Source organism: Pelobates fuscus, chromosome 2 (genome assembly GCF_036172605.1).
Source record: "Pelobates fuscus isolate aPelFus1 chromosome 2, aPelFus1.pri, whole genome shotgun sequence".
Classification (NCBI taxonomy): domain Eukaryota; kingdom Metazoa; phylum Chordata; class Amphibia; order Anura; family Pelobatidae; genus Pelobates; species Pelobates fuscus.
Genome location: NC_086318.1, coordinates 50,826,762 through 50,848,162, shown reverse-complemented (window position 1 = coordinate 50,848,162; position 21,401 = coordinate 50,826,762). Strand labels below are relative to the sequence as shown.

At 38.3% G+C, this 21,401-nt stretch overlaps 1 protein-coding gene across 1 annotated transcript in view; it reads right to left on the bottom strand.

The window, feature by feature from the left end:
• The window catches only part of NBAS (NBAS subunit of NRZ tethering complex), a 676,063-nt gene that overhangs the window by 568,761 nt on the left and 85,901 nt on the right, over window positions 1-21,401 (bottom strand). Inside the window, exons 13-14 of the mRNA XM_063442147.1 lie at window positions 11,180-11,243; window positions 6,702-6,895 (exon numbers count right to left, since the gene is read on the bottom strand). Of these exons, the coding sequence (XP_063298217.1) occupies window positions 6,702-6,895; window positions 11,180-11,243 (258 nt within the window). The remainder of the gene's footprint in view (window positions 1-6,701; window positions 6,896-11,179; window positions 11,244-21,401) is intronic.

Below are 21,401 nucleotides of genomic sequence, written 5' to 3'. Positions count from 1 at the left end.
GGGAATCAACCACAAGGCCCGAGGTAGCACTAGTTATCAAAAAGGTGAACCCTAGCTTTGTGAGTACATACCTGCTGCCAATGGCTGACTACTTACGTCAGCAAACTGCATCCATCAAGGTTCTGATTAATCTTTTAGCAGACCTAACAATATTCCTCTGTTACAGATATATGCTATGTACCAATATATACCATGTTACTATCAATACTGCATATTATTTGTACGGCAACATGATGTTTATCTATGTACTCTTATTAATTGTGCACCTTGCGATAAAAACAAAATATTGAAGAAAAAAAAAAACCTGAAAAGCCGAAATAAGCACGCAAAACAATCTGAAAGACGTGGGATAGGGGGAATACAATACAAATAACTAGAGGAAAATTAAGTTTGAGATACTAAATGAGAGCAATGAAGAGAAAGCAAAGATATATTTGAGTCACAGATTGAGTACACTGACTTGGAAGTAATAAGATTAAATCAATGACGAACGAAGTGTAAATGCATTCCTTTCACAGTGCAAGCAGGAAGAAAAATCCAGCATTATAACATTTTGATTTACTTTTTTTCACTTCATTTTTCTGGGAACCAAATACCGCACTAAACAGTATTTTTCCCCCAACGCTTGACTATTTTTTTCTTGACGTGATATGATTCATTTTTTTTTTCTTTCTTTCTTTCTAGGCAGAGAGACTATATTTCACACAGCCGAGTAAATACATCGCTCACTGAGCAAGTGACAGCTCTCCTACTGTTACATACACACACACAAAATAAAATCATGTGTCTAATCCAACATTAAAGATCTGGAAGAAAGGATTCTATGTAAGGCACAATTACTTGTGAAATGCTATCCGTCCCTGATCCATGACAATGGTAACAAAACGTGCATGGTATTCAATCTAACCTGTCAAAAATATTATGGAAGAAAAACCCACTTCTAAACTCTATTTCCTCCAGACACAATTAGTTAGAGTCCAACTAAGTACTACATTTATTACAGCCGATCTCGAACTTTGATGGTGTTGTTACATCTTCTGCAGCTATAGCAGGCTACAGGCATTTTTATTGCAACAGTAGTGTGATCAGATGAGCTTTAAAATGTCTCCTGGTGCTTCTATTTTGACAGCTGAGTGGTCTGCTCATTTATCCAGATCTAAAAGCCCAGATCCTCATTGCTTTGTCTAATATCATACAAGTTTAGATCAAAACCAAAGTATACCTAGAATTACTCTACTGCAGTCCTGGAGTGTTTTACTCTCAATTTTCAGGGAATGAATGCTTTTTTCTAGTACGTCACTCAATCTAAAATCAGTATCTTTCTGCATTCTACTAAAGATTTCAATTGACCTCTCTTAAAGAGAGACTGACAGCCATGACAGGTGTATTCTGTTAAATGAACAGATGATAACGGATGTGTAGTAAAGAGGTCATAGACAGACAAGAGACAAAACAAGCCACCAAGTAAAAGGTAAATAGGACTGGAAAAGGCAAAATGACCGTCTTGAAAGGAACAATCACTAACATGATTTTTCAGAGATGATGTCAAGGCAACCCTTGGAATTTGAAATTGCGTGAATAAGTGCACAGGTATATCTTTCTCCCCAAACCCCCTGCTGACCCATACTCATAACGAAGAGCTAGAGGGAGTTGTTTTCACCCTTAGAGCCCTTCCAGCCTCGGGAGGGAAAATGCTATACAATTTCTACAGGCGCTGATAAGAGGGAGACTTAGAGGTTTAAGTGATCAAGTGGATACAAAAAAGCAACAGACTATTTAGCTATTCCCAAATTGGCCACTATGATCATTCCATTCCTCCACGTTTGGTAAAACATGACGTCAGATCAGGCCCACAGTTTCAAGAAATTGTTTATTGATCTTAAATTAAACTGTGATCAACAGGGACATTTCAACCACATTATGTCTTAACAGAAGGTGGTCCTCGTGCCAGTAGCTATGGATACATGATAACATAGATAACAAAATTGATGCATTTCATTTGGCTATACAGTTTTGGAATATTAAAGGACCACTCTAGTGGTCTGGGTGCCAGGTCCAGTTAGGGTTAACCCATTTTTTTTTATAAACATAGCAGTTTCAGAGAAACTGCTATGTTTATTAATGGGTTAAGCCTTCCCCCAAATCCTCTAGTGGCTGTCTCATTGAGAGCACACAAGCGTCCATAGGAAAGCATTGTAAATGCTTTCCTATGCGACCGGCTGAATGCGCGCACAGCTCTTGCCGTGCGTGCGCATTCAGCCGACGGGGCGGAACGGAGGAGGATCGGAGGCAGAGATCTCCCCGCCCAGCGCTGGAAAAAGGTAAGTTTTACCCCTTTTCCCCTTTCCAGAGCCGGGCGGGAGGGGGACCCTGAGGGTGGGGGCACTCTAGAGGGTGGGGGCACTCTAGTGCCAGGAAAACGAGTATGCTTTCCTGGCACTAGAGTGGTCCTTTAAGCTAAATTTATAAATATAAGCAATTATTACTTGACATCATAACCGTTAAAGAAAATCGAATCAATTTAACCACAAAACCTCCTACCCCAGTTATTCCTAGACAAACAATTCCTCACACTCTCCGCAAGCAGAACTGATGAAAGTATGAACTTCATATATATATATATATATATATATATATATATATATATATATATATATATATATGGTACTTGATGAACTTTACCATACTTTTATATATGTACGTATAATGCAGGTCTTCTAAATTGTGCCCCCAGCTGGGCATCCCTTGAGGTCACTTCTTAGCAAATACTCTCCTTTTAGGTCCTCGTACATTCAATTCACAAGATTACATTCAAACATGTATTATTATTCAAACCCTTACAAACACACTGTCTTTCTCTCTATGTCACAGCCCCCTTCTCTCTCCATCCACTAAGTGTCTTCTTTGTAATCATAAGAAATCTTCTCCCGACATCTTCTCGCACTGTGAACACAGTTCTGTTAGAAAGTCCAGTACAAATACTTACATAGTTAGTTAAATAGACGTGTCCATCAAGTTCAGCCTTTTCACATGTTTTTAGCGGTTGATCCAAAAGAAGGCAAAAAAAAACAGTTTGAAGCACTTTCAATTTTGCAACAAACTTGGAAGAAATTCCTTCTTGACCCCAGAATAGCAGTTAGATTTACCCTTGCATCAAGAAGTGGTTACCTCACAATGTAAAATGTATACCTTTGAATATTATATTTTTGCAAGGATGCATCTAATTGCTGTTTAAACATCTGATAAAACAACTTCTTTGGGCATCTTGGGAAACGAGCCTTTTCTGTAGCATAAGCATCCTTGTAAAATGGCAAATAAACAACTTCATGAAATGGAAAATAATTAAGACAAAATGGATAACTGGTGGTAATTGGTGAGAAATCAAATCCATCCAATGACTTGCTATTGACTTATTCTTTCTGCCCCTATAGAAAATCCACCTTCTCAAGCATGGGAACAAATTACTGAGAGAACACGTCGTTCAGAGCTTACTACGCCCATTAATGGTGGAACTAAGGTTTTATACAGAGAAAGTGGACCAATAAAAACAATAATACTTATCAATAAATTAATACATTAGTTATGCCTCATGCAAGAGAGCTGTCTTGGTGCATGAACCAATAGAAAGTGAATACGTGATGTAGAAGTCAGTATGACATGACAGTATGCGTCATTTATGAAAAGTTTAAACATTCTAAGCAACAGATGCTTGGGAAAGCACAATATAGCAGAGTTGTTGATTAGCCCTTTCAGTGGTGGAATGTTAGCCATACTCATATAAATCCTTACACAGGCATACATAGATTAGCACATCTGAGAATCTGTACATAAACGATGAGAGTCTTGCAAGGCTATTCTCTTCAAGATATCATTTTTCAAAATCACCAGCACTCCATTGTCTTACAATACCGAGACACCAACTCTAAGTTAGTCTCCACACCAGAGATTTTACACATAATATTCCATGCTCATCCCTCTACCCGTTGGGAGACGTGGAGTTGCTGTGGACTCATTTAACTATTTATGGTGGGTGTGCTCTACTCGCAACAAAACAAGGCGATTCACACTGAGGTCTTTGGGTGTTAGCCCCCCCTTTGGGATGAAGAAAGACCTACTCCACTATACCCTAACAGCAGTGTTGAAATGCAAAATTTGGATTTTGTGCCACCAAAGCACTGATGCCTACCCACTAGAAGCTCCCCATAGTAGCTACAGTACAATAGTTGCTTTGTACTTAGCCCATGGGTTTAGGTCTCATGGAGAAGAAGGATTTGCCAGTCATTTTGTTTGCCACAGTTTAATAGACAACAAAGGATACTTTTTTTCTAGTTGGCTATTCTTACAGTTCTGAGGTCAGTACAACATTTGCTGAATTATCCTTGCAGTCTTCCGATTAATGTGTTCTGTGGTTGATGTGTACTATGGTCATTGCTGCCGCCCAGGAGTAGTGCGAGTTTGAGCGCAGGACCTAGTTTTGTGTATTTGTATTCACTTTTCTATCACACAGCTATGTTACAATGCTGCCACCCAGCTCACGTGTTCCTTATTGTAACAGACCCGTACTCCGACCGAGTACCTTCCGTTGATGGACGCTTCCTAGCTTGCGCCGAGGACCACAAGCATCACACCGGACACCACAACCGCCGTAGCTTAACTGTCTCGCCGTCTTCCTTCCACCCTGGATCAGCTTCTGTCTTCCAGGATCGTGTGGGAAAGACCTCTACTCACGGAGAGCGTATCAGGAACAGCTCTTAGAAGAGCTAAGTGATTAAAGCTGAGGGGAGTATACAAAGTATAGCAATCCCCAGTGTGAATATAGCAGTTCCCTCCGATAACGAGACAAGGCTACGTATTGATGGTCAAGAAGATCTCTTTTAATCAGCACCAAAGGGCTTTCTTTTATGCAGGTTTTTCACACATAGTCCCACCCACAGGGTTTTGTAAAACAACCAATAAAACACGTAATATACAGTAAAACACTCCCTTTCATTCCCACAAAATCCTCCACTCTGCCTGTGATATAATTACTGTACACAACGGGTTAATGTAATTATCACAGGCAGGAAAAATATACTTTTTACACATTTACTATAACTTTAAAACTATACATCCAATCTACATAAATCGCATATTCTTACTCAACATACTTTAAATATAAACATATCCAAAATTCAGGCAATTCCCTCCAGGGGTTAAAAATTTAGCCTGTAGTCCTTTGTGACCGACCGCAAGCACATTTTCCTGCCCAAAACAGTTCCATAGATTTGGGCTGTGCGGTCGGTCAGGAAAAAGTCCTATTCGCATGCATGAATGGGGGGAAAGTTCATGCAAATAGCTTAATCTCACTGTGTGTTTAAGTCGCCAAACGGGACTTAGACGCTGCGGCTGAAAACTGAATGGAGGAGAAGGTAAGGGTCAGCGGTGTTCGTGCAAATGTGTAGCCGATTTCAGTTCCATGGATTTGGCTGCACACACCGCTGACCCCGTTCGACTAACAAAGATGGCCGCGGCCACGTGTTCGTTTGTACGAACGGCGGCCACCCAGCGGTCGGCAATTTACCTACAGCAGCCTCCCAGCCTGGGAGGTAAATTAGCCGCACGCTTACACTTCTGTGTGGTCCGCCTGTGTAATAAATGGTTCGGAAAGCCCAAAAGTTATTTTGAAGGTCTGGGGGCACCGTCTTAAAGGGGTATTGTTCCAATAAGTCTCATAAGCCCAAATATAGTTCTTAAAGGGTCATACAAAGTCCAATAAAAGTCCATAAGCCCCAATAATGTTTTTAAAGGGCCTTACACCCCCTGGGCCATAGTCACAGGGCAGGAGGCTGGCAAGCAGGCCTCTCCAGGACCAAGTGGCGAAGGGCACTTAGTCACACCTATTATGGGTTAATAAGTATTTAGGGGTTTAGAAAAATACCCATATCTGTCCCATTAGAGATTATTTTTTTTGCCCGAAGCTGCGGAAAACCAGGTGAATTGTTAGTATAGGACCCACCTAAGAGGTTTGCCTTAACGTGGCAAAGGTGGGCTTCCATCTAATGGCCATTGGAGTAACTAAATAACCTCCATTTGTTTAAACATGCACAGGGGTTTGGGCTAGTACGCAGGAAACTCGTTTCTGTTTGTTATTTTATGTATTGGGGCTGGTGGTCATTGCTGATGCCCAGGGGTAGGGGAGTTTAAGCGCAGGACTTATTTTTGTGTATTTATATATTTTTTTTAAATTGACATAAATCTTCTATTTATCTATTGCTTGTTAAAACATAGATTGCTTGTGAATGGTGTAAAATATGGATAGATGGTAATCCTGTCCTACAAGAGCAGAGAGGAACCTTACTTTCTACATTCATTTAATACAAGGAATCGGATCAATGTCCATTGACTAGATGATGTGCACAAATTGGAAAAACTGTAAAATGTTGCCAATAAACAGGGGAGCCTGCAAGAATAACAATAAAGCATGGACATTCCCGTGTTTTTTTTTTCTTTTCTTTTATTCTTTTTTCTATTTAAATAAAATCAAACATTAAATTATGGTGTTCTTCTGTCTACATCTGTTGAGTGGCAAGTCACCAAAACACCTTTATCACAGGAGGGAAGCAAAAAAACATTGAAAACCTTACTGTCTGGGCAGGTGGCATTAAAAGATAATAAAAAAATTAAAAAAAATACTATGCCATTTTTGCGTAGTCTTGAATTACCTCCAAGCTGAGGAATCCTCCGTCATGAGCTGCAGTAACCTGCAGAGAGGGTTCAAACCATTCACAGGATTTCCCCAGCAAGTTCTTTAATGTTCTCACAGAGGATACCGTCAAAGAGCCCGAACAACGAGCCAAAATCACAGCATTATCCGCCCACCAATTTATATCCATCAGAGGATAAAAGGATTCCTTATCTGCAAAAAGACATGACAAATCAAAGTGTTGGTAAGAAGATAAAGCATTAAAAAAAAAAAAAAAACACCTATGTAAAGGGATGACAAATGTATGTTAAATCCAACTGAAACAAAGGAAGATCACAAACAAGCTGTTATCTGTAGGCCAACTGGAGAGGGTTCTTTGTACAGCTAATTAACACCAAATCAGTACAGGTTACGCGCGGCTCCTACTTCTAAAAGACGTTTGCGGTTTTAAATTGGCACAAAAGAACACAAGATAAGTAAAGAATGCAGATTAGATGTTAAAACATTACACTGCGGCCTATAATTCATCATCGCAAACACCTATTATTAGCGTTTCTTCTTTCCAAATTGATCCGAGATGAAAGACAATTTAAAACGAACACAAAGATAAGAAAAGCAATTGCGAATCAAAACAACTTTGGCAGGTTTAAAAAAATATATATATATTTCTGCCATTTGTATATTATACGTTGGAAATGTTAGATTATTTTATAAAGTGAGAGCATGATTCTAAATGTTAGTTCTGTGCCAGGAGGTATATTTAATACAGCATCTACCACTTTTTGTTTCAATAGTTACTTGTGCCTTTGAAATAAACCAATTCTAAGTCACTAAGAGGTGCCATAGTGATTTTCCCGTTGAGACTCACTCTGAATGGAGACATGTAGCTATCTGGGTTATTCGTTAAAGTGTTAAATGTTGCAAATTCAAATTGAATTTAAAATTGTAAGCCATCAAACCAGAACCAAAAACACAATGGACTTTGAGGGGTTTTTAATGATCAGATATTTAGCAAATAACCTGTAAATCTCCAATTTAAAAACTGGAAAATTTATGTAATAGGAAGCAGTGGCCACATCTGAATACGTTAAAGGGACACTATAGTCACCAAAACAAATTTTTGTTCTTTAGCTTAATAAAGCAATTTTGGTGTATAGATCACGGCACTGCAGTCTCATTGCTCAATTCTCTGCCACTTACAAGTTAAATCACTTTAGATTATGTTTATGCAGCCCTAGCAACTTACACAGACTGCGAGAAAAAAAAAAAAGATTCAATCAGATGTGATCGGACTTTAACCCCTTAAGGACCAAACTTCTGGAATAAAAGGGAATCATGACATGTCACACATGTCATGTGTCTTTAAGGGGCTAAACATTTTTGACCTCCTTCTCTGTACATTGAACTTTATTCACACAAAAGAGGCTCCTGCAAGGTCTAGGGCTATTAACAGAGATAAGAAGATAAGACATTCTAAATTAAGCAGACTATACAATAAAGGAAGTTTAAACATTAGATCCCACTTCACAGGAAGTGTTTAGGAAGGCTATGTAAGTAACGTGCAGGGAGGGTTAACTAGGACTGTATAAACAAAGTTATCTAACTTCTAAATGGCAGAGAATTGAGCAGTGAGATTGCATGGGGCATGATATATACACCAAAACTGCTTCATTAAGCTAAAGTTGTCTTGATGACTAAAGAGTCCCTTCAATTCTTTCAGTGAAGAATGGCCCACAGAACAAGACTAAACAGCTGTTTAAAGCTTCATTGCTTAATGTGTCTCAAGTTAAAGACACCCAGACCATTTTATATCAATGAAGTGGTCTGCATGCAGTGGCCTTGTCCTTTTAGTCCTGCAATTAAAAATATTGCAATACTATAGAAACAGCAATGTTTTCATCGCAACCCTAAACACACCTCCAGTGACTATCTTCATAGTATTTTTAAATCTAGGGGGGTAAATATTTATATACTCTTAAATGGGCTTCGAAATTAAATATATCCTTACAACATAGGATACAAAATTTTACCTCAATCAAGGGTCTAGGAAACAAGCCACAGTGGGTGTATTGGGTGCACCTGGCGCCTTAGCTTACGAGATTCTCCCACAAGATGTAATGTTTTTTTTGTTGTTTTTTTTTTTAAAGGCTTAGCCACTTTATATTGCAGCTGCTCATAGGCAGGACAAAGAATTGTTACTCTGAACAGGCAGGGGAACACTCAGCTGCTTCAGAACACACTGTTATTAACCCTTTTAGCCACCTTTCCCCCAACCAACCACACTGTCCAACTCTGATATAGCCCAGCAGATCCAACTTGACAAGAAGGATATTAAACTGTGCACATACTTACCTAGCCATTAATTCTCAACACAGTCACATACCTACAATCTAAGCTCCTACACATTAATACCCACACACACAGTCACATACCCACCATCTAACCTCCTATATATTAATACCCACACACACAGTCACATACCTACCATCTAACCTCCTATATATTAATACCCACACACAGTCACATACCTACCATCTAACCTCCTATATATTAATACCCACATACACTGTCACATACCTACCATCTAACCTCCTATATATTAATACCCACACACACAGTCACATACCCACCATCTAACCTCCTATACATTAATACCCACATACACTGTCACATACCTACCATCTAACCTCCTATATATTAATACCCACATACACTGTCACATACCTACCATCTAACCTCCTATATATTAATACCCACATACACTGTCACATACCTACCATCTAACCTCCTATATATTAATACCCACATACACTGTCACATACCTACCATCTAACCTCCTATATATTAATACCCACATACACTATCACATACCTACCATCTAACCTCCTATATATTAATACCCACACACATAGTCACATACCCACCATCTAACCTCCTATATATTAATACCCACATACACTGTCACATACCCACAATTGAACCTCCTATACATTAATCCCCACACACTGTCACAAACCCACCATCTTAACCTCCTATACATTAATCCCCACACACACAGTCACATACCCACAATCTAACCTCCTATACATTAATACCCACAAAATGTCACATATCCACCATTTAGCCTCGTATACCTTAATCCCCACATACACTGCCCCATACCTACCATTTAACCTCCTAATACATGAATCCCCACATACACGGTCACATACCCACCATCTAACCTCCTATACATTAAACCCCACACACTATCACATACCTACCATCTAACCTCCTATACATTAAACCCCACACACTATCACATACCTACCATCTAACCTCCTATATATTAATACCCACACACTATCACATACCTACCATCTAACCTCCTATATATTAATACCCACACACTATCACATACCTACCATCTAACCTCCTATATATTAATACCCACACACTATCACATACCTACCATCTAACCTCCTATATATTAATACCCACACACTATCACATACCTACCATCTAACCTCCAATACATTAAACCCCACACACTATCACATACCTACCATCTAACCTCCTATATATTAATACCCACACACTATCACATACCTACCATCTAACCTCCTATATATTAATACCCACACACTATCACATACCTACAATCTAACCTCCTATATATTAATACCCACACACACAGTCACATACCGATCATGTAACTTCCTATACATGAATCCCTAAACACACAACATAAGGAACGAGTCAGTACAGTATGAGTAGATACATTTGCACCTATCTGGTTATATTATAAAATGAAATTAAAAAATCAACAATTTAAAAGATACTGTGCCTTTAATGAGTAGCTACGTGCATATTTGGGTGTGAAATGAGCTGGCACAGTTGTAAAAACAATGTGCTCTCCAGATATTTTCTTGTGTTTAAAAAGTTTAAACTTAAAAGAAACCAACGCAAATTGTAGAATGGTAGGGAATGGATTTGCAATTTCCCTGCCCATCTGAGGAAGAAAAGAGCGGGACGATGTTACCAATTTAGCCATTTTAACCTGATGTTTGCAAATTCTGTTGAGAAGTACAAATTCACAGTAGTCAATTTAACTAACAGATATTCAGGCACGGAACCTTACGACATCTTACATTATACTCTCCGTAATAAAACATTCTGCACGGTACAATACGTGTTTATAGCTAATTTCAGTGCTGAGGGGGGGAGAATAGTTGAAATGTATTTACTTGAAAACTCAGGAGGCGTTAAAAAAATATGCACTTTGCTAAATTGCGAATCCCGTCTTTATATTTATTGAGGACAATCCTTTTGCAGACAATGAATGTGCGAGGCAACTGCTGCCTGTTACGGAAAAACCATGTGGAGCTATGTCTCTATTTTGACACTGAATAGATAAAAAATGATCGCATCCTTCAAAGAATCCAATTTTCTCTTGGGTCAATACAGATTCAAGAACTCTATTCTAGAGAACGGAAAAGTACTTCAATTCTAATTTACCTTTCATCTTTTTTCTTTTTTCCACGGAGTTACTCCAATCAGGGTTGATCTCATCAAACCCAGGCTTTATATATAAAAAAAAAACAAAAAAAACAAAAACATTAGATATACATACAAGTCAAACAAGGAAAGAGAAAATGACTACTATAATATTGGTGAACATTTTACTTTAAAGAAGGCAGACTGTCAGTAATGGATGTGATCTGTACTGATGGATTGTAGCTCCCCAAGCACTAGGGCTAATGAGTTATAGAATGTTAACCCTTTCAGTAAGCTTTGCATGCAATAACAGGCTATGTAGATGTTGGGTGCGTTTGGATCTATGTTTAATTGGGGGGTGTGGGGGGGAGGAATATTAATGGTTTGGAAACATTACGTTTATTTGCTTTGAAGAAAGAGTGCAAGGATTTGAAAATCAGACTTTTTGGACGCTGCACCAAATGTTTTCTTTTTTGATTTGGCAATTTTGACATACATTTTAATTGTTTAGTGAATAATTCCTTGCTGTGGAATACAAGCTTGATTTTTTAGAAAAGCATGCTAAGAATTTACGCAATGTATTTACTATGTAAAATATTTGTAACAGTATTGCTGCAAAACCTGGGTTTGGATCCCGCTAGGACCACCTCACCAGTAGGGAAAGGCACTTAATGATATCTGCATATATATTCGCTTATGTCAAATATAATGATATATCCGCCTTACTTAAATCCTTACAGACTGTTTGAGCAAGACATCACCCATAAATATCTCCTTTCTATAGTGGTAAAGCACAGCAGAATAAGCTAATAATAATAATAATAATGTATCTGACTGGCCCGGCTTTGAATGTTACTGCGTTTGATCCAATGATATCTGTGTTTTTCTTTAAAGTTTAAAGTGCAATTCCATATGATTTATATTCAGGTTCCCCAATTCAGGCATTCATACCATTCAAGAGGCACTCTCAAAGTTCTTCTATTTTTCTAGCAGTTTAAGAACACAAAGATCCACAAGAATATGAGTGTATCACAGAGCCCCAACGCAATAATATTTACAGTTATAGGATTGGTAGGTAATGTGATTGCTTCATCTCACTGAAGTGGTTATAGTGTCTGGAGTCCCCTGGTGCTATCCTTTCATTCATCATTCAACAATTTTTAAAGTTTAAATGGATACTCCACTGCCCAAATATAAAAATAAATAACAATAAAAAAATGTATTTTTTTAATAATTATTCTCGTGTCTGCTTCCTTTGCAAGCCGTCTCCTTTTCCAGCTCAGACTTTATGTGGCTGTCCAATCACATATTCCCAATGTAGCTCAGTGAGAAGTCTTTGCAAGGAAGCTGCTCAGGGCAGTTGATTGACTTGAGTTTAGCTAAACTGAGCTAAACAAACCAGGAAGTAACAGGACAAACTGTCTGACTGACAGCTGGGGGTGGCGGTGTAACAAGGTTATTTTAAGAGCTGGAGTGGATCAGCTTTCCTGGGGATCCCTGCTCTGCTCCCTAGAGCTCTGTTAAGTGATGCTGGGGCCGAAGTGACTTCATATTCTGGTTCCCGGCATCACTAGAGTGCACGGGAGGGAGCAGAGCAAGGAGATTACAGTTTCCTAGTCGCCCGCCCGACTATGCCCTTCATGAAACGCTAGCTTGCACCAGGCACCTAGGATTTGTCAAGCCCTGAGGTAAGGTACCTTAATCTTATTTTAGGTGAGAAAACACATCAGAATAGTGAGACAGAAGTACTTTGGGTTCCAAAGAGGGACACTAGGAAGGGCTTGCAGCCAAGAGTAATCTGCATCTACTTCTAATCTGCATCCAAATGCCATTTATACACGTGCAAATGTGAGTTTCATAGATTTACACTACATGGTTTTTTTCCCCCCTGAAATTGTGTGTCGAGAAATGTGAAATAAAAAAAAAAACATAACAACAAAAGAAATAAAAGTGGCTTGAACTCGAGGAGTTGTTTCGTGAGATAAAAGATAGCTATGCTGTCAAACAAGGATTTTTGACAAAGACAAGTCTAGAAAGAATAGTATCTGTAATATCACAGCTACACTATCATATGAAAAACTAATTCACAGATTGAGGGTCCTGCTGTGACGCATTTTATGTGGTGTTCATTCAAGACTCCAATCTTTGTGTGATGCGGCCACTGAAGAGAACGCACAGCCGCACTGTGTGCAGCTATTTAAACTCATTACACGCCGCACACGCAGCCTTTGGTACGCCCTCCGTGGGAAACACTACAACTTTCATCACTATTAGCAAGTTTAGAGCTGTGCCATTGATTATTTTAAAATAAATTATTGGGATTAAAAAAAAAATTATAATATTTTTTTTTGTTTGTTTTCTAGAAAAACAACAATTTAAGGGACTGTCCTACAATTCTCAGAAATAAAATAAGACATACTTGTATTAGTGGGGGATAAAACCACACCAAATAAAAAGTAGTAGAGATTAAATACATAAGTGTACAGTTCATATTTTCCAAGGGGAAAGAACGACTTCTGTGTTAGGTCCAAAATCCATTTTTTATATCATTAATGTACCTATTTCTAGGTCCCTAAAGATGTGAAAATAGCATTTTTAAAGATTCTTTATTTTAAGTACTTACAATTCAGATGCCGAGATAACCCACCTCACCCACCAAACATTCTCGTTTGGAAAGAGAAAAAAAAAATGAATAGCTCATGGATCCTTAAAAATGACTGTTACGACAAATACAACAAACTTAAATGGCAGAGAAATAAATGTAATCTATATACTGTACTAGCTGATTTGATAGCAAATACCTAGATTTCTCGAACATGTAGAGGTTTAAAAAAAAAAAAAAAGAGCCTGTCTTATAGCAAGTTTAACACCTACTGAACACATGATTGATGTAATCAGCAGGAGATAGGGGTAATGGACATAAATTAAAATATGAACTTTAAATATTAAAGTACATTCTTAAGGGAAGAGGCCCTCTATTGCATAACGAGTCAAGTCAGGTGGTAAGAAAACTGCAAACCTACATGTGTCATGACAGGTTTGCATTGATAACATATGCCATCATGCACATGGATAGGCAATTCAGCTTGCTAGCTAGTTTCATTAGTATGAGTGACCTCAAACATTGACATTATACATACTACATACGCACACAAACATACACACATATACCGGTACATATAATTGTACACATGTATATTTACTGGTCTGCAGGTAACTTGCCTGGTTTGTAACGGACATTTATATTCAGATAGCTTTAAGAATGCTGAAAATAATGTAAAATGTTTTCCAAAATCTGAAAACAACATGAAAAACCATAACTGAAAGGAAAAAAAAAAAAACTAATCTAAGCTTCTGTATTCTAGAAGAAGTAAACAACATGAAAAACAGACAGTTTTATTACTAACTCGACGGAAAATAAAATATCAGACTGAGTCGAGTTTTATCAGAAGATCTTTTGTTAAAATTGCATTCCACGGTGCGTGGCGTTACGGTTGATTTAATCCTAATGAAAAAGAAAAGAACCACATTAATTTATCTCAATTTTAAATATTACTCTGTGCCGAGGCGTTATCATCCTCCGACAAAAAGTTTGCAAGGCAAAAAGACAGGTAAGTAATTATGGGTAATGGAAGAATTAGTGTTTTTCCAGCAATTCACACTTATCAGATCATTTCGGGACATTAATGCATTTTAATATCCCCCACTTATTTACAAACAAATTCTATAGAACATCAATCTTCCAGACAACCCAAATGAGCTGTAAATGGCTTAATGGGCAGATACTATTCATTGGGATTTTCTATTAAACAAGGCATCTTTGCCATTTCGTTGATGGAAACGTACAAACAGTTTATATAAATTCTGGCAGGTAATAAGACAACTGTCCCAGGAAAGCCATTGTTGATATATACCAAGGAAAGGATTTAAAACCCATTTCCAGGCATCCACATGGGAAAAGAATTCCCCAAATAATGTTTTGTGCCCTAAATGTCTTGAGATTGAGATCTCCTCTTTTACACATGGCTCCGCTTGTTGTGTATTTATAAATTGCTTTCATTGAAGAGGCAATATATAAAAACCTCTGTAAGATCTTCATACATTGATAGATTACGTGGACAGAATAAAACAAACCCCCCAAAAAAACAGTATGGGATGCGTGAGACATTTAAGACACACACACAAACATATAAAAAAAATATATAAAATAAGTTTGTTATATTATTTTTGACTGTACAGAGAAGCAGAACATATTTGATAAAGATGTTCTCAGGAGTAGTAGGACAGGAACCTGCTTTAGTCCCATGAAATATTAAGATGGAACAATTGTTGTTCAAATAAGTGATACATAACAGTCAAGTGTGTATTTGGTAAAGAGTGCAATCAAGAGGATGGGAAATATAATCTAAGAGACCTATGGCTGAGTCGTGCATAATACAGACAAAATACTGATTTTTTTTATTTATTTTTTGTTCCTTCAGCAATTGTTTACTCCCTCTCCAGCTGCTGTGAAATGCAACACACAGACACAGACACACACACACACACACACACACACACACGTAAACACAAATAAAGTAGCAGCCCCAGGACATGGCTGGTCCCAGCCTTTCCAAGACTGATGGGAGTCAAACGTCCAAGAAAGTGCTGCTATTTATCAAACCCTCTCTTCAAAAATGACATGCCATGTTAGGCTGTGGAAAGAGACAAAAGCAGGATATTTTAATAAATTGGACCTGCCAGGCTTTTACCTGGCAGTGTCCATCACGCACTTGCCTTTGCAAAATAAATACCTTTATATGTATGAAAAATATCTAACTATTGAACATGCATGAACACAACCAATTATATATAGTACACACACACACGCACATAAATACAGTTGAATCTGTAAGAATTATCAACCACAAATACTAGATATTTAACTTTTTGAACTAATGGATTCATGGGCATTTCACTGGGTAGAAGTGATGAACGTTAACCTTATTACTTCTGTATGAACAAAAACATTTCTCTGATACACTAGTACACAAGTCACTAGGGATGGAATGTGCACTGCTTGGATGGGTAAGAATTGATCTGTTGCTTAGGATATAGAGTAGGTCACGTAAAGCCAGCAGTGAAGACACAGAAAATACATAGATACACATGATGACATTTACAGCAAATCTTCATTGCAGGATAATAAACAAGATCTAACCTTGAAAAGAAAGAAAAAAAACAAATGGTGGTTATAAAGAAAATGAGGCATTCTTCAAACAAATACCAAATAGGTCAATAGCTAGAACGTATAACCACGTGGATAGATGGATAAATACACACGGAACTAAGAATTTTTCACCTTTGGATAACCAAAATACAAGAAGGAAAATAAAGACAGCTACATCAAGACCCTAAAATATCTAGAGACATTTGAGTTCTTGGCAAAGCTGCTCATTCGTTATTTTCTTCTATAAACCTATCAGATTATTCCCATGGGATATAATGGATTTTTATTAAACCTGCTGTGTGGCAGAATTACAAAAGATAAAAAAAAAACGTCTCAAGCGAAGTATGACGTTTTATTTTACAGGTACCAGATTAATGGCCCCACATTACTATTATCATGATGAGGAGATAGGTAGGGGCTTTAAAACACTTCTCATCTGCAGGAAAAGTCTTAAGTGGCCCTAACTTTTTCTGCACAAGTCTACAGTTTAGTTTCCCCTGGGTAGAATTTTAGAGCGGCCATCTGCTGTTCATGGGTGAGGTCTAGGGGGAATTTTAGCATGCCTCCCCTCCTCCCCATGTTTATTTGTTGCTCGTTTATTTGTTTTTACAGTGCACCCTTCCACTGGCAAAGGATGGACAGCTGCCCGCTGGCTGTTAATTGTTGAAATCTGAACCAAATACACACTGATTTGAAGGCTGCACCAAAAAATCCTGACTTTGTTTCATACAGTGAACAATGTCCACAATTTGCAGTCTGAATGGCCCAGCACTGCACAGAATGGGTTTGTCCTATTCCGCACTTTAGTGAATAACCCTGAAAGTATTTTTAAGTTTGAATAATATTGCATAATATTTTTAGAAAAAAAATATCTCTGGGTCTTAGTCCACAAACTACATTCTTTGGTTACCTCTAAACCTATTGCAGTCTCTTCCATGTACAAGCAAATTGTATGCAGTACTGCCATTCAGTGTCTCCAGCCTCTGTATGGAAACACAGAACATTCCTCATAGAGATGCATTGATTTAATGCATCTCTATGAGAATATACAGATTGGCCAGGGCTGTGTTTGACTTGTGCTGGTTCTTCCCCTGATCTTAATCCTTGACAGTCTAGGCAAATCCTATGGGAAAGCATTATGATTGGCTCACTGAATAACTTCTGATGATGTCAGCCAAGCAGACAGATCAGTGGCAGAGGCAGCAGCTGCAGATTTTACTTTATTTAGGGAGACAAGGAGGGGGAGGGGGGGAGCCCTAGATGGTGATTTTTTTTGTGTGTGTTCCTAACCCCATAGTGTATATTTAACTTCCACTGCACACATCAACCCACTCATTTTCAGTCCTGTACTAAAATGGCATCAAGTTCATTGTGCATATAGGATATAGCAAGGTGTAGTTAATACACTACTACAATACTAGTAAAAAAAAAAGAATATGGGTCAAACAAATGGCACTATCCCAAATGTTCTGAATTAGTTCCCTGCTGCCAAACAAGATCAAAAGAAGTGCACGCTATTTTTTAACTCCTTTCTTTGGGCAGCTACAACCCCCCACCCCACCCCCATCTATGGGCATCACCAGTGAAGTGGTCCAAAAGCCCATAATTTGCAGATAAAATATCTGGAAGTAAAAAAAAGTACTCTAGTCGAGAGGTGCCCTATAGGTTGATCGCAATCTACCAGTCGATTGCAAATGTGATGCTGGTAAATTGCAGCTGGTTCTTTAGTCACGAGGGCCTTGCATCCACCTGAGCAGAGCATCACCTCACAGGCGTGAAAGTAACGGACGTTAATTGGCTGCCTGTGAGTGAGACATCACGCCGTATTGCTTGTGGGAGAAGTCAGGCGTGAGGGAGAGGCTGCAACGGGTGTGCAAGTTACTCTCGATCTCTGCAGAGTAACTGTGTGTAAAAAACACCGCTAATGATGGACACCGGAGACCAGGTGGTGATCTTGGAAGATTTGTACACCACGCATATAATAATAAAGTATGCTTAATCCTAGCTGCGGTCATACGTGCTCTCTATACATACAATGAGATAAGGGATACAATAACGTGTCTCTGTCTACCACATCGATCACATCCCACTCTGAAACTACCTGCACTGAAAGAGGGATATTTATAAAGTACATTAGAATTCAAGTCTAACAAAATACCCCCAGGAGTATTACTTTATTTTGTCAATTATATGATTTTATTTTATTTTTTTATTAATTCTCTGAAGGCAAAAATGAAAATGGAGGAAACAGAGAACAGAATATCTCAAACGAATCTGATCTTAGTTCCTGTATGTTGATTCCCACATACAGTTGCAAGAAAAAGTATGTGAACCCTTTGGAATGATATGGATTTCTGCACAAATTGGTCATAAAATGTGATCTGATCATCATCTAAGTCACAACAATAGACAATCACAGCCTGCTTAAACTAATAACACACAAAGAATGAAATGTTGCCATGTTTTTATTGAACACACCATGTAAACATTCACAGTGCAGGTGGAAAAAGTATGTGAACCCTTGGATTTAATAACTGGTTGAACCTCCTTTGGCAGCAATAACTTCAAACAAACGTTTCCTGTAGTTGCAGATCAGACGTGCACAACGGTCAGGAGTAATTCTTAACCATTCCTCTTTACAGAACTGTTTCAGTTCAGCAATATTCTTGGGATGTCTGGTGTGAATCGCTTTCTTGAGGTCATGCCACAGCATCTCAATCGGGCTGAGGTCAGGACTCTGACTGGGCCACTTCAGAAGGCGTATTTTCTTCTGTTTAAGCCATTCTGTTGTTGATTTACTTCTATGCTTTGGGTCATTGTCCTGTTGCAACACCCATCTTCTGTTGAGCTTCAGCTGGTAGACAGATGGCCTTAAGTTCTCCTGCAAAATGTCTTGATAAACTTGGGAATTCATTTTTCCTTCGATGATAGCAATCCGTCCAGGCCCTGACGCTGCAAAGCAGCCCCAAACCATGATGCCCCCACCACCATACTTCACAGTTGGGATGAGGTTTAGATGTTGGTGTGCAGTGCCACTTTTTCGCCACACATAGTGTTGTGTGTTTCTTCCAAACAACTCAACTTTGGTTTCATCTGTCCACGGAATATTTTGCCAGTACTGCTGTGGAACATCCAGGTGCTCTTGTTCAAACTGTAAACATGCAGCAATGTTTTGTTTGGACAGCAGTGGCTTCCTCTGTGGTATCCTCCCATGAAATCCATTCTTGTTTAGTGTTTTACGTATTGTAGATTCGCTAACAGGGATGTTAGCATTTGCCAGTGACTTTTGTAAGTCTTTAGCTGACACTCTAGGATTCTTCTTCACCTCATTGAGCAGTCTGCGCTGTGCTCTTGCAGTCATCTTTACAGGACGGCCACTCCTAGGGAGAGTAGCAGCAGTGCTGAACTTTCTCCATTTATAGACAATTTGTCTTACCGTGGACTGATGAACAGCAAGGCTTTTGGAGATACTTTTATAACCCTTTCCAGCTTTATGCAAGTCAACAATTCTTAATCGTAGGTCTTCTGAGAGCTCTTTTGTGTGAGGCATCATTCACATCAGGCAATGCTTCTTGTGAAAAGCAAACCCAGAAGTGGTGTGTGTTTTTATAGGGCAGGGCAGCTGTAACCAACACCTCCAATCTCATCTCATTGATTGGACTCCAGTTGGCTGACATCTCACTCCAATTAGCTCTTGGAGATGTCATTAGTCTAGGGGTTCACATACTTTTTCCACCTGCACTGTGAATGTTTACATGGTGTGTTCAATAAAAACATGGCAACATTTCATTCTTTGTGTGTTATTAGTTTAAGCAGACTGTGATTGTCTATTGTTGTGACTTAGATGATGATCAGATCACATTTTATGACCAATTTGTGCAGAAATCCATATCATTCCAAAGGGTTCACATACTTTTTCTTGCAACTGTATAACCCTTTTTACACAAATTACTTTAACATCCTCGTATTTGGGCCTTAAAATAATTTCTATAGATTTAAATAACGACAGTAAGCAAAATCATTTGCATGTTTTGCATGCATATATAATCACATAACCTGAGGTCTGTCCGGAAAGTATCCAGCCATTAAATATGAAAAATGGAGACATTTATTGAACAAGATACAAGAACCATTGTACATAGAACAATGATGTCTCAGCCCCCTTCAAAGTAGGCATCTGGAAACCTCCCACATTCTCAGCTGCCGTCAGCTGCCTCATCGTATTTACCTGAATCTCATTAATAAAAAAAAAAATTTAATTTATTTTTTTTTAAATCGGGAAATCACATCCCTTTTAAAGGTGATTTTTGTTTTGGGAAAAGCCAGAAATCACAGGGCACCAAATCTTTCAACAAATTCTCGACCATCTTTGAAGTGTTTGTGCCAAATTTATATTTGCGCTACACTTATTGCATCGCCCCGGAAAACCTTCTGAATCATCCAAATAATGGATGAATGTTCAAGCTGAACTCATAATTTAATGCAGATTCATTTCTCTACTCGGTCATTTTAAATGCAATGTCCACACCGTAAACATGTTTGCTCAATGGTGTCTTGAACCTCCACTAACCAGTACATTGAAGTTGTAGTCGTTCACGCATGCGCATTCCAGTCCACTCTCCTTGGCTGCCAGGCTACATGGATGTCGCAAAAAACATTCTTGTTATATTAGCAATAGCCAGACTTTTTACGGACCGACCTCCAGCATTTTTTTAGACAAGAACTTATTGTTTCTTTCAGAGTTAAAGTTAGGTTAAAATATATTTTCTGCTCTGTATTACAATCTCTGAAATATAGAGGATGCTAAGAGTTAACTTAGCTGAAAAGCAATGCATTGCAGATTTGATAAATTATTTTGAGAATTAGAAATATACATGATTATACTAATGCAGCATTACTAAATGTACCTCACCTCACCAACTGTTTATTTTTTTTATATACTACCTTCTTCTTGAGGATGCCTGCAATTTGCTTTATAGTTTGTAGTATGCTCTAAATAACATGGATATATATCGATTCAATGCATCTCTATGG